Genomic DNA, 14131 nt, shown 5'->3' with positions numbered 1-14131 from the left:
CTGGTAAATTGTTTTGCTTGATGTCAATTAAATACTTGAATTCATCTGTTTTGTATCAACGTGAATGTTCAATGTTTTTGTCATTGTTTAACATGTTGAATACAGAAAAAGAAAGATGCACGTATGGCATATTGCTTTCTTTTACAAAAGTTGTTTTTGGAATTCATAATGATTAAAACAACTTATTATCAACTAAACAAAGTATTTTATTTCAAACGCAAATGTGCATATAACAAACAATTTGATATATCGCTAAGACACATGAAAAAGAAAATCTAACACCTCATTTGAAAGATACGTTAAATAGGTGCTGTTAGCCATTAAACATATGAGTGAACACACGCCTATGTTATTCTATGGTTAAAACAAAGTTTGTAACATATTTGCCTCTAATCTACCAGTCATGATTTATTTGACATAGTTTCGAAAGAATGATGCTTTCAAAAGTAAGTAAATAAATTAATAAATGGATTTCGATCTTAAAACCCAGCTCTTACAAGTAATATGCGTCCTTTTTCAGTCCTGCTTCACTTACTGGGTACCATGTTGAGCAACTGTTGTATGGGGTCTGGGTTTGGGTTTAGGTACAAATTTGGCGGGATCATCACCTGTTCTATGGTGTGCACGACGCCATTTTTAGCGTGCTGATCCTCCTCTGTGATCGGAACGTTGTTGATCAGATATGGGCCTGGAACGGCGGAGAAACGAAAACGCCACACATTAGATTAGTCAAATAGACTAAGTACATGCCATCTATAAGACAACTAAATATTATCAAAAAATTAGCACTAAGTGGATGTTGCTCGGCGTCTAGGATATAGCAGACGATTAGGAAATGGTGGTTTGGCATTTATTTTCAGCTTAAGAAGTATATTCGTACATGGATAGATATTAAAGAGAGATCCTGCGTATCAAGTTTTTCTCTTTTTCATTCCTTTGCTATTTTTTCTCAATTTCTTTCTCGTTGGGATGAAATATCTTGAAAAGATGTAGTGATTATTTTTTGTTCAAAGCAAACTGCTTCAAGAGCCCGGATGACGTTATGCCGTATACACGACTGCTAGTATCCTGCATCATCTGAGTCAACATGTTCCTATCGGATAAAACACATGTCTAAAACACTTCTGTTAGGTAAGATACATGTATGCAACAGTGTTACTTAGTATATGTAGACAAAGACGAACTGCCGACCTGTACCAGTGTTATACACATGTTGTTGGTTAGTGAGCTCCTAAAGCGTTAAGTGGTTAAAAAGGTTTCAAAAGCGCGAAACTTAATCTAATTCTTCTGGAATACATAGTCTGCATTACAACAAAGAGAAACAATACCTACAATTAAAAAAGAAAGTATATGTAGTCTTATGTTAAATAGAAAAAAATCTACGCATGTTAGCTTGGCCGTTTGACTGCATATCTATCCTAAAAAGAAATAAAAACGACTGTTCACTATCAACGCGTCTACACACAGTTTATAAACACAAGGTTAACCAGATGACACATAATCTTGACAGAATTTCATAAAAAAACTTGGTGCAATCATGACAACATCAATTTTTCTTCATTAATTCCTAACCGCGCACTAATGTAACGACTGCTCAGATTAAACCATCATTAATTTAAAACGTGCATTTCTGGTTCAATGATGGTTCAATTCACTGTGTGTAACCGCGGTTAGTATCGCGCAGGCGCGGGCTTTAGACAGGTGGCGCCCGTAGCATCGTGTTGCCGTCGTCGTGGTTGTGGCCCTCTATGACAAGGCGCGGGGGGACCAGCACCGTGTCGATGACGTGCACGACACCATTGCTGGCTGGGATGTCTATTTTGAGGACCCGGGCACCATTGATTCTCACAGGCCCTGTAATGGAGACGAAAGTTCCCTGTACGAATAACGATATGAATCGATGTCGAGTAAAAGAAAATCCTACAAATGCCTCAATAATCACGCACACGCAGAAGTGTGCCCACAAACACATGTACAGGCTCACACGCGCAAATACACGAAAGCTCAGATTCACATATACGCACCCGCAGGTGGGATCACTGCTTTTCGAATTTATTATTAAAACATGAATCTACATCTCAGACCCTGCAATCTGATCTGAATCTGAAATTAAATATGAAGAAACAGAAAAAAGTCTAGGGTTTGATAACAGTGCATTTCTCACAACATGGCTTTTATGCTTCATACATGATTATCTCGATATGAAAAAAAAGTACCAAATAGTGTTTCAAACAGAAAGGAGGTCTTTGATCGAAAAAAATTGAAATTAAAAAGAGTGCCATGAGTATCAATGTCATTAGTATCACCTGGAAAAGTTTCAATAGATTATAGATAAATTGATCTTTCCTCAATACCGTCAACAGAGAAATATCGCTATAGCATCGTATGTTAGTATCCGGGGTTAGAAATAAAGCCTGGTTACAAGAGGAACGCAACCAAAAGTTAAATGCGATAGAAGAGCAAATTCAGCACAATTATCTGCAGCCCGAATGCGATGTTTTTAACTGCCGCTGTGACGGGAATGGTAGTCCGCTAGCTAGGAATCGTAGTCCGTTCCCCATTACTTTGTACAGGTGACATCTGTCCCATATACTTATCCCAATACTACGACTAAACCGAACCTGTACTAATCATTCGAGACCCCGGACTTCCATTCCTAGGACTAACATTCCTGTCACCCTGTCACACCTGACTTTACCCCGGTATCACGTACCAGAAAGTCTCTTTTCGACAGAGAATCGGGTTCACGTAGCTTTGCCTAGGAGAGAGCCGCCCTTGATTTTCACCCACTTACGCCACCGTCGTGCTTACCCCAACCGGTATGAATTTAATGGAGAATGAACCGACCCTCTATTTTGTCACACCGGGGTCTTTTATTATATCATTCTCAGACTTGAAACCTATGTATTAAACATTCGCTATCATCAAAAATACTCACGGTCTCAAGATAAAATGATAGGCGATCAAGCTTCACAGGTTGCGGATCGACACGTACGACATGGCCCCTTACTTACTTTCCGATAATAACAATTTTTTCTAAATAAAATGTGATTTTACTCTCCTTATTTAAATTTGCTTTTGCACCCGCTTTGCATTGGTACTAGTGCTTTTTCGAGTTATCGCAAAGGGCATCTGAAGAATTACTGCACGCCGTGTGATGAAGAGATAAGTGGCTACGGTTAACCAGGAAGCTTGGGATAGCATGAGACTTCATGACAACTAATCGACCCAGTTCAGGCCTAACCAACTACCAGACTCGGCACCTAAGGATCCTGAATTAACCGGTATATCGGACCACACTACCCGTTTTCAAGGTGTGTGTCAGATCGCATTTCGGAGTATCAGTCAGAACACCGACAGGATGAGCCCACGCTCGGCTGTCACCTTGATTGGATAGTAAACGATTGTCGTATTTAATCGCTATATGATTTTAAAACCGGGTGCATAAATTTGAAAGCCACCTAGTTGAACCTTAGACTTAGACTTAATCTAATACAATGCAAAATAGCCCTATCAAAAGTGGTTAAAACATTCAAACCGAATGTCGTAAAGTCCCCATATACCCCCATAGAGACAATGAAATAGAGTACACTTAAGTAAGAGTACTGTTTCAGGTTGTTCAGTCGAGCGTGGATGAGCTCGCAGTCGTCCTACAAAATTTGTTCTGGGTATGATACTCCGAAATACGAGCTGACACACACCTTGAAAACGGGTAGTGTGGTCCGATATACCGGTTAATTCAGGATCCTTAGGTGCCGAGTCTGGTAGTTGGGTAGGCCTGCAGTTGGCCGGTGTACATAACGAAACTGAGGGTCCGTAGGAAGCCCGCCCTCTATTTAGTTACAATGGTTAGGGTTAGCCTGACCTAGGTAGGTCAAAATCTAGGGCGATTTTGTACAAATGAATGGGAGGCGGACTCTCTGTCACGGGGGACTCTCTTCACGTTACAGATAGGCGACGAGAAATAACTTTTAATCCTATGGTAAATGTTGTTTTGTAATTCTGCCAATATTTCACTATACAGCCCAAGCCATTTTATTGAATTGTGACAAAAAGGAACCTGTATGCAAACGGCCAAATATATATGCGCAACTCAAAATTTTATGATCTTTTCAAAGTTGAAATTACCATTTGAAAATACTCGATTTCGCCGCTACAAAAATGCCCAGACAATCAGTGCCGAAAGTGACGCATATCCACCCCTTTATAATACATCTAAAGATGGGTTAGCAAATTATTAAATCTATGGTAAACATAAATATTTTTGATGAAAGGATTAAATGTCACGTGAAATTGCAAAAACTATCATGTTATACATGTAATTGTGGCATAATTTGACAGAATTTAGAACACATGATAACATATATATTAGATGTGTCGGCTTCTAACAGTTTTGTCTCCAAACATTTTTGTACAACAGACCTTTAGAATGTTCAATTGAAAGGGATTACAGTTGCTGACTGCTTGCCCCCTATATCCAAGTTATAGCCAACAATAAGATATCTAGCGTATTTCAGTCATTTCCAATTCTGCTTAAATGAACACATATCTTTCAAATATATGCTAATTATTCGCACAACTTAGCTTACTCACCATTGGGACCATATATGGTGACCCTAGAAGCTTTTCCTGGTACCATCGTGTCGACCATTTGCCCATTCGAAAACCCTGCACTGTATCCGGTACCTGATACCACGTGGTACTTGAGAACCTCCGTCAACGCGTTCATGTCGGACATGAGTGCATTCAGCAAGCCCGGGGGGAGGTTGTTGAACGCGTCGTTTGTTGGTGCGAACAACGTGAATGGACCCGGTTCTACGGAAAAATGGAGGGTATATTCAAAGAATTATTATTATGTTATATTTGGATTATTTGTACACTCTGAAAATAAGTCCGACGACATTCACGAAAGATAGAAAGCATTAACTTGAAAGAAAATGCCATTGAATTTTCAAAAGTAGCACGGCGAAAAACTCCTTTAAAGGGGATTATTTATTTTTCTATTTTAAAATTTATTTCTATTTTTATTTTGTTTCTATTTTATTTTATTAATTAATTTATTATTATAATTATTTTGCTAATTTGCAAAGATTACTCCAACTTAAGTACGTTATTAAAGGAATATATAACACATGCACGCACGCATGCATGCATACCTTTAAGAGCAAATACTAGATTTGTCCTGGACAAAGCCGACACTAAGGTGGAAAAGTTGAAGTCATTGGCAACCACCTCAAAGACGTCTCCGGTTCCAATGGGCATCATGACTTTGTCTATAACATGAATGACGCCATTGGTTGCCATGCGGTCAAAAGCAACAATTGGAGCCCCGTTTGCTGTAATAACCTGTAAGGTAAAGTATGGTTTGTTGAATATACATGTATATATAGAGTAGACTCCTCATAACTCGAACGCTATGGGACCGGGAAATTTGTTCACGTTATAATTGATTCATATTAATATCAGTTGTTTCCCAGGATTTATTGGAGACACGATAATTCGAAATTAAAAGTGATGAGTTATGAGCAATTTACCGTATTTTTTCAAAGAACAATTTAAAAAAATTGTATCGGATTATCAGGTCGACTGCATTTTAACACATGAAATATCAAAACAATTTTTACATATTTCCAAAAGTACTACAAGCCAAACTGTTATGGTAAAGAGCATTATTAGTGCTGTAAATTAATCTGATAAATGGATTTACACTATACTGTCATTTCAAATTTCAGATAGCGTGAATGAAATTGCGTTGGTTATTCATATCTTTTCCCAGCGCGAACGTACCAATTACGCAGATATGATCCTTTGTAGCAGCTGAAAACTACAGAACTGCCTTTTTATCTGCGTTTATCTCACTTGGGAAGGGAGCGATACTGAACGGAAATTGTCACGAAAAATTACAGCGGTAGAATTTAGTTCTTGTTTCACAAAATAAACATTCAAAACTTATAAAGTGCCCCATATTTACCCCTGGGATATATGATAAGAAGATAATCTATGTAAATTCAGTCGGAATGAAATCAGCTGGGTTTTCTGATTTTTTTCTAGCATAAGGAACACAAGGACTATAATTCTTAAAATTACAAAGGGTTTTTGTGTGATCACACAATTGGAGTGCTCATTCACATTTTTCTAGAAATGCTTTTTAATCTTCTTCACACTATCCTTTTAACTGCTTTCTGCCCGTGAGATGGTTCAAACACCGTTTTGCAGATGAACAACTATTTTTCTTTATAGCTGAAAAATATATATTTAATAATTTTTTTTGTATAGCACGGCAGTTTAGGCATGCTTTTAAAGTCGGATTGAGGATGTTGTATTCATCTGTTTATCTGATTGCATTTAGCGAGTTGGATCGATCTAATTAGAACGACAGTTCCAATTGGAATGAATCCCCTGGGAGATGGGCGGGTACTCTCTGTCCCTGTTTCTTCTACCCTCCATTGGATGTGCAGTATTCAGCACTCCCCATCTCTAACACTTTTAACACAGTAACTTCTAAATATGCTTGGGATTAAATTGTGTGTGTGTGTGTGTGTGTGTGTGTGTTGACCACTTACCCTTCCATTTTGGTAGATGTTGATCCTGACTTTGCTTCCCTCCACCGATTCTCCCTCCAGGTCGTTACTGAGGTCCTGAGAGGTGACCGCCCCGGGGACCACGTGGTAGGAGAGAAGTTTGGCCAACTCTGTACGGTTAGTGGTGATCTTTTGAAGGAGATCCTGGGGGAGACGGTTGAACGCGGCGTCCGTGGGGATAAACAGCGTCAATGGATCTGAAAACACAGTTAAGTATGAGGGAATAAGAAAGAATAATGGTGTTTTATAGAACCTTTTAGAAAGTTTTGGTTTAAGGCGGAGGCAGAAAGTGCACAATGGATCAAAGGGTTTTTTAAATGAATAATGTGAATTCAGTGAGAAGAGAGGGCACACGTTTTATTTAAAAGGACTATGCCGTCTCGAATTTGAAGTTACATATTTCCTTTTAGATAGAGCTTTTTTTTTGCCTTTTTTGTCATAAACGCCACTGATGTCTTTTAGAATAAATTTAAGCAATCTTAGTCCTATACATTTTGAGAAGAGTTTGGCTTTTAAATAAAAAAAAAACAAAAACTAATGATGTTTACCACATCTCATTAACTTGTCTGAATGAATAAAATGAATCTATATAGACAAGTAATGATGTAGAACGCAACCTACCTTGACTATTGGCAATGGTGCTGTAGAGGCCAGCACTCTGTATGAGGTTGACGGCAGTAAACGTCCCCAGTCTCTGCAGGACACTTCCCAGATCGTTGGGCATGAATGGTGGCAGGGCGTTGAACGGTGGGTTGTAGGGTCCTGGCCGCGTACCGTATTGTGGGTTATATTGTCCAGGCCGTGTACCATACTGTGGGTTGTATTGTCCTGTCGGTGTACCATACTGTGGGTTATATTGTCCTGTCGGTGTGGTATACTGTGGGTTATATTGTCCTGTTGGTGTTGTATATTGTGGGTTATATTGTCCTGTCGGTCTGGTATACTGTGGGTTATATTGTCCTGTTGGCGTTGTATATTGTGGGTTATATTGTCCTGTTTGCGTTGTATATTGTGGGTTATATTGTCCTGTCGGTCTGGTATACTGTGGGTTATATTGTCCAGCTTGGGAAGTGTATTGTGGATTATACTGCCCTGTCTGTCCGGAGTAGACTGGTCTCCCGTACTGTCCACTATACTGTGGTGTGGACTGTCCATACTGCCTATTCACAGGTACGTTTACAAACTGTCCCGTTTGCGTGTTGTACTGACGTCTGTAGTTTATGCCCGTTTGAGGATCCAAATAAAGCCCTGTCTGTGAGTTGTACTGCAGTTGAAGTGGATACTGAGACGTACCGTATTGGTTAGGCGTAGCGTACTGGGTTTGCGTACCGTACTGGTTGGGCGTAATATATTGCGTACCGCCGTAAGTTGGTGTTCTGTACTGCGTGCCAGTTGAATACTGAGGGGGTAAAGTATATTGGACCCCTTGGCCTTGCGTTGATGGACGGTAATATTGTTGGTTCGGCGGTACCTGGTTGGAGTACGCATTAGGGTTGTACGCACCCTGTATCCCGCTATACTGACCGTACGTTGGGGATTGTACGCTGTACTGTGTGGTGCCGTACTGTGGGCCGTACGCAGCTTGGTTGTTGGAGTAAGGCGGCGTTTGGGCTGTCGCTGATAGAACGTGGGATCCGAATATCAAGCTTACCAAAATGGTCAGCTGTCGACTGGCTTTCTGCATCGTGTCTTTTCTGTGTTTTATCAACGTGTTTTTGCTTATTTCTCTCTCCTCCTCCGTGATTTGTATGCGCAATGCTTCCACAGTTAGAATACCTTTATACGGATTTGAGCCTTATCACACGGTATGGTAATTTTCAATAAGTATTTACTGAAATGTAAATTGCATGGGAGGAATGACATTGTTATCTGATAATGATGCCCAAACTGCATGGTTCAACACAGTCACGCATTTGGAGTTCATTTCACTTTGCAGAGGGTATAAAGGGTGTATTAAAGACGGCTATTAAAGATGCGGTTTCATAACCTTTATTTCATTCAGTTTGAAATATTGGTCCGAGAGAATGCGACTTGTGACAGGGCACCCTCTTTTAACCCTCGAACATGCCCATGCACGTGACTAAATAGCGTTCTCGATGTGGTGATAATCTTTAGCAAATTGAAGCGTGAAAGTGTGTCTAAATATGTGTATAATAGCCACTTTAGGAATTAAAACAGAATGGTCCCAAGCAGCTCTTGAGGAGTGGTGAAATAGATAAGGAGCTGACACGTCCGAAAACTATTCCATCCACTTTCTTGCACAGAAAGAAACATGGGAAATTAAGGTTTGATATATTGATAAAACACTATCAGCGACTATGAGTGAAGATATACATATTGTTTTGGTAAATTGCCATCACTAGGGCATTCATATATTTTAATATATTAAAAAATTTTGTGTTGTTTGGGGACAATAAAATGCATAAACCTGCTGACAAAATTAATTAATATATATCAATAAATTTAATTTATCAATTTATATAAACATCGTTACATTCATATTTCCGGCCCCAGTTTTACAAAACATAAAATCAGTTCCAGTGGCTAATAACGACAGACTTAAGTTTTTTGTGTGTGAAACTGGGTCTAGGGCAGCTTTTAAAACTCCTAGCAGTGTTGTGGTACTCGGCTCTTAACTGAGAATAATGACCGGAGACAATCTTGTTTATGCACGTTAATAACGTTCTTTAACTGCAGTTTGATTACATTTCAGTGATAATAATTCTGTTTCACGTGGAAGTGCAGGTTCTTCTCCTTGGATAACAGAATCATCCAAATTGAGGAAACTACTTAATATTTAATTTATTAGTGACTCTGTCATCCGCGCTGGTCGTATACTGAGGTTTTCCATTCGGAACACGGAGTATCTCCCAAGGGCTCTGATATATCCGTTTGATACTGTATATCAAGCAATGTCTTGAATTTTAGATAAATAAAGTTTCATTTAATTTTCTGAAAAAGCTGTCATTATCTATCTACTATTATCAATTAATCTTGATAAACAAATCAATCTCCCCCGATATTAATGAACTTGATCAGTGGCAGTCTTAACAGAAAATACAACGAGCGAATTGATTCAAGTACATTCAATGAAAGTAGATTTTTATAACGAGTGCTACAGAGTAAAAACACCCAAATTGTTACAATTGTGCAGTATATATCAACTAATGCATTTTTCTTCTCTCTGCAATGATCACAGGCGTTTGGTTTTATTTCAAGGTATTTATTTTCAGTTTTCGACTAATTCTTAGGGGATCGAAATCTGGCGAAAAAAGGATGTATTAAACCGCTCTAAATATTACGATGTTATTTATTTATTTATTTATTTATTTATTTATTTATTTATTTATTTATGTGCAAAGTCTTCTAGTACGATCCTCCTATACTTTGTATGAATGGAACACAACACTGGCAAACTTATGGTAGAAACAGCTTAGTTGCTCGTCCCCATGTCTTGTGGCGCTACTGGAGTTTCCAGGAAGTAGATCCATTTGTTTACTAAGGAGGCTTTGTGCAAAACTAGTGATCATTACGCAGTCAGTGTAAAGAAAAATACAATTGTCATTTCATGATTTCTTTTTTATTATTATTATTTTTCATTTTGTTTTTATCAATAACAGTCGAGGTAGATTATACAGTATAATCTATACACTGTATATGCCAACCTACGAAAACAAAAACATTTCAACCAAAAACAGCATGATCATTTTGAAGTACTACATGTTCCAATCCGGTCATAGACGCAGGGGGCCGGGGATGGCAAAACAAGCGCCGTTTTGTTCGAAAAACCATACGAAAACCAAATCATAATTTGAACTAGGTTCTTTATCGTTTTTCAGGCTGGGTAACCTGGCTGGTTAAGGGGTAAAACCAGTCACTACGGGCCAGTGTTTCTTGATCTACAGTAAATAAAGTGAAAACGTAAATTAAATAATACGCGTGATCCATGCTAATTATCCTTCAGTTGTAGCTGCTACAATATCTACTGTATGAGTGAATGTTTTCAAGATAAACTAAGGTAAATGACGTTCAAAATAACTGACGTCACTGACATCCTATAATATCGGACTCCATGGGGAAAAATAATTTATGAATGAAAATATGAAGGTTCCAATATATACGTTTCGCATTTAACCAAAAGATGGCAGCACAGTCGAACCAGTAATATCGGATATTTCCCTGCACAAAGAAGTGTTTTGCTTATTCATCCATTTTGTCATTATGAGTAAATAAAATAAAAAGTGGAATGCCCTGTATTATCTTCTACGCAAAGTTCGCCATCCCATGTAAAATGTAGATATGGAACAGGACTTGTTCAATAGTATATCTGGTCGCTGGTCACACAATTTGCCTTCTGTAATATTCCTTGGTAGCGGGATCATAATAAATCCCAGTTTGTGAGTTATAATACTGCCGGGCGGAGTGAGGGGAGAAATACAACCTACTCTTAGGGTCAAAGAACTGCGGCGGAGGTCCCGAATAAGAAGGGAAAAATATCTGAAGGGACGTTTGACCATTTTGAGCGTTGGAAATAATCCCGGTAATTTGCCCGGTGAAAGTAATGCCACTTACGCCACCAAACTGAGCATTATTTGTTCCAAACTGACCTTGGAATAGCTGGCTAGGATTCGCGGTATATTGTCCTTGGATGTTGTTGGGCCCCTGACCGTATGGTGAACCCTGACCATATATGGGCCCTTGGCTATAAGCAGGGTTTACATAGTTTTGCCCTTGTGGTCCATTCTGATTTGGAACTCCGTATATAGGTGCAGTTTGCGGTCTTTGTCCCCCGTATACAGGTGTCCCTTGGGTGGGTTGGCCACCATAAAGTGGCGCCCCCTGAGGGCCCTGATTAGCATAGCCCTGAGCGCCTGCTTGGAAGGGATCAGTGCCGCCATAGCCCCCGCTGTATTGCGCAGGTTGTGTTGGAGTATTCTGGTAGCCTGGAGGTGGATATTGACCACCTGATGGTTGAGGCTGGTACTGTCCTTGTGGTGGTTGTTGTTGTGGAGGCAGATATTGCCCCTGTGTTGGTGGAAGTTGTTGCGGTTGAAGCTGACCTTGAGGTTGTTGTTGAGGAGGCAGATTTTGCCCCTGTGTTGGAGGGAGTGGTAGTGGTTGAGGCTGACCTTGCGGTGGCTGTTGCCCGTATTGGCCAGCTGTTGGTGGTTGAAGGTACTGCCCCTGTGGCGGTTGTTGCTGAGGCGGGTATGGACCCTGAGGAGGACCCTGAGGAGGGAAAGCTGGTGGTAGTTGGACAGGGTTTGATTGCTGATATTCACCTTGTTGCTGAGGCGGTGCAAACTGCCCCGGTGGTATTGGCTGTTGTTGTGGTGGTATGTACCCCGGGGTATTTGGCCCTTGTCCTTGAGGTGGGTACTGTCCTTGTTGTGGCACATTCCCTGGGGACCCAAGGGGAGGCGCTTGGGGGTTAAAATACTGTGGGACGGCGTTAGGTCCTATCAGCTGTCCATTTTGTCCCGCACTTGATCCATCTTGCTCTGTGCCCGACCCACCTTGACCTACATTTAAATTGTCCTGTCCATTTGGCCCACCTTGTCCAGTGTTTGATCCCGGTTGAGCAGGATTGAATTGTCCCTGTGGCGTATATTGTCCGGGTGGACTATATTGTCCTACAGGTGAGTAGCCCGATGGGTTTTGATTGTTTGATGCGATGGGTACGTACCCCGGGGGAATGGGATTGTACTGTCCAGTCGGTGCATACCCTGGTAGACCTGGAATGAATTGGTTTGGAGGTACATATCCAGGCAGATTGGGGTCAGTCCCTTCACCAGGGGTACCCGGGTCTTCATCCGGCGGTGGAGTTGGTACATGGTTTGCTATTCCCAGCAATATGTCTCCGGGGTCTTTGTTATATGTATTTTGATTGGCACCGGTTGCCAGTCTAGTCTGTGAAGAGTTGCTCGACCGGGCTTGTTTAATAATTGGCTGTCCATCCACACTACCAATGGCAAATGTCGTAGGTATTCCAAAAGCACTGCTGAACAGAATGTAAAACAATATTGGAAATATCTTCAAAGGGTACTTTGGTATAGCACAGGACGCCATGGTGGAAGCGATATAAAATTCTCCTTCATGTAAGGCGCAGCAGCTGATGTTGTGGATTCACTGGTATGCCAAAAGACAATTCAGGAAACTACTGATGAACGTGGCTCACTTGTGCAAAAAACACTGTTATTAGGCTGTTGACGCTAGCTCTGAGGGGCTCATTAAGTCAAGGCAAACCGTAATTAGGAGAAGCAACAGCTATATTCTGACGACAGTCACGGCGGGGACTTGGTTTTGTAACTTTTGAATATTCAGTCATGCACTCAGTGTCCATGTGCACTGGCCTTAACACTTATGCAAATCGTGTAATTTGTCATTTTAAATCAGACAAAAACTTAATAGATTGTAAAATTGCAGTGTCCAGCATGTCTTTTATCTTAAACTTTTTTAAAACTTGTATTTCGTACTGTATATGGGAATTATTAAAAATTATCTGTGTAAAGGACACAAATACCAGTTTAAGATTGTGTATGTGTAACCTGTGTTGTTAAAGTTCCCGGTTCATGGGGTCACTTTGCACAGGTAGAGAAACCTAGACTATTTCAGCGTGGTATGAAATGTACTCCTGTCAGCTGACTAGTTGCTAGAGGTCAACAAGGACATGCATCATAATCCAATCAAAACAGAAAAACTAGAATCTTAATCAAAATGGAATTTGATTTTTGTATTTTATATATATGTATGTATTTAGAATCTTTAAAGAAAATAACACAGGCAGATGAAACCTTACAAGTTACATTTATGTTAACTAATGTTATGTTAATTAAGAACTAATGTCTGTTTTATACAAGGAGAGCGTAGCCAGCAAGCTGTAAGAGGGAGGGGAGTGGCCGTTGATCTATGATGCCAAGGGTCGTAGCCAGTGATTTGTGATGAGGAGGGATATGGCAATCAGTCTGTCATTGGAAGGGGCGTGGCCGGTAATCTATGATGATGAAGGGCGCCGTAGTCAGTAACTCGTGATAGAGAGGGTCGTTGGCAATAATCTACCGGGGGGAATGTGAGTCAGCAAACTGTGAGGGGGTGGGCATAGCGAGGAATCTGTTTTGGAGTAGGTGCACTTGGCAATGTTGGACAGTACCGTCGGAACACAGTGTGTGTGTGTGTCCCCTTTTCCCCTGCACCAAAATTAATGAGAAATGGGGCTTAATTTACTGTGCATTTTTTTGCGTACAAATCACATACAGGTCTTTCTGCTCCACTATAAGGAATAGTTTAAAATTAAATAACACATCTCACTTAAATAAAAACTACAATCCAATTGGCATTCAATACAAATCTCTTTTAGTACACGTGTTTAGAATGTACAACTCAACAACATTAAATATTCAGGATTAAAAATAAAGTGATATCTTTGGGAAATAAGGTTCAAGACCACGACCACATCATGACACTGTAACTACATTCTTGGTATAGTATTCCCTTGTCTCGGGATCAAAGTGTAGTCCGGTGTCAGGGTTATAAAACTGTCTCTTCGGGCT

The 14131-nt window shown here is 40.2% G+C and overlaps 1 protein-coding gene across 2 annotated transcripts; it reads right to left on the bottom strand.

Moving 5' to 3' along the window:
* Positions 1-193: 193 nt before the first annotated feature.
* Positions 194-8359, bottom strand: LOC106177537 (uncharacterized). Of its 2 annotated transcripts, none has more exons than XM_087010034.1 (5): positions 7203-8359; positions 6564-6778; positions 5157-5346; positions 4594-4815; positions 194-1854 (listed from the first exon to the last, which is right to left on the bottom strand). In XM_087010034.1, the coding sequence occupies exons 1-5, from the start codon at positions 8263-8265 to the stop codon at positions 1694-1696; spliced, it is 1851 nt and encodes a 616-aa protein (XP_086866160.1). In that variant the 5' UTR covers positions 8266-8359; the 3' UTR covers positions 194-1693. The 2 variants fall into 2 exon arrangements, with proteins under 2 accessions (XP_086866160.1, XP_013415803.2); XM_013560349.2 differs by having other exon boundaries at positions 194-688; positions 7203-8357.
* Between the last annotated feature and the right edge of the window lie 5772 nt (positions 8360-14131).

This window comes from Lingula anatina, chromosome 3, assembly GCF_051362555.1.
Source record: "Lingula anatina isolate TDL-2025a chromosome 3, LinAna3.0, whole genome shotgun sequence".
In the NCBI taxonomy this organism is placed as follows: domain Eukaryota; kingdom Metazoa; phylum Brachiopoda; class Lingulata; order Lingulida; family Lingulidae; genus Lingula; species Lingula anatina.
Note: the sequence above shows the minus strand (reverse complement) of the source record. Positions and strands in the feature narration are given on the sequence as shown.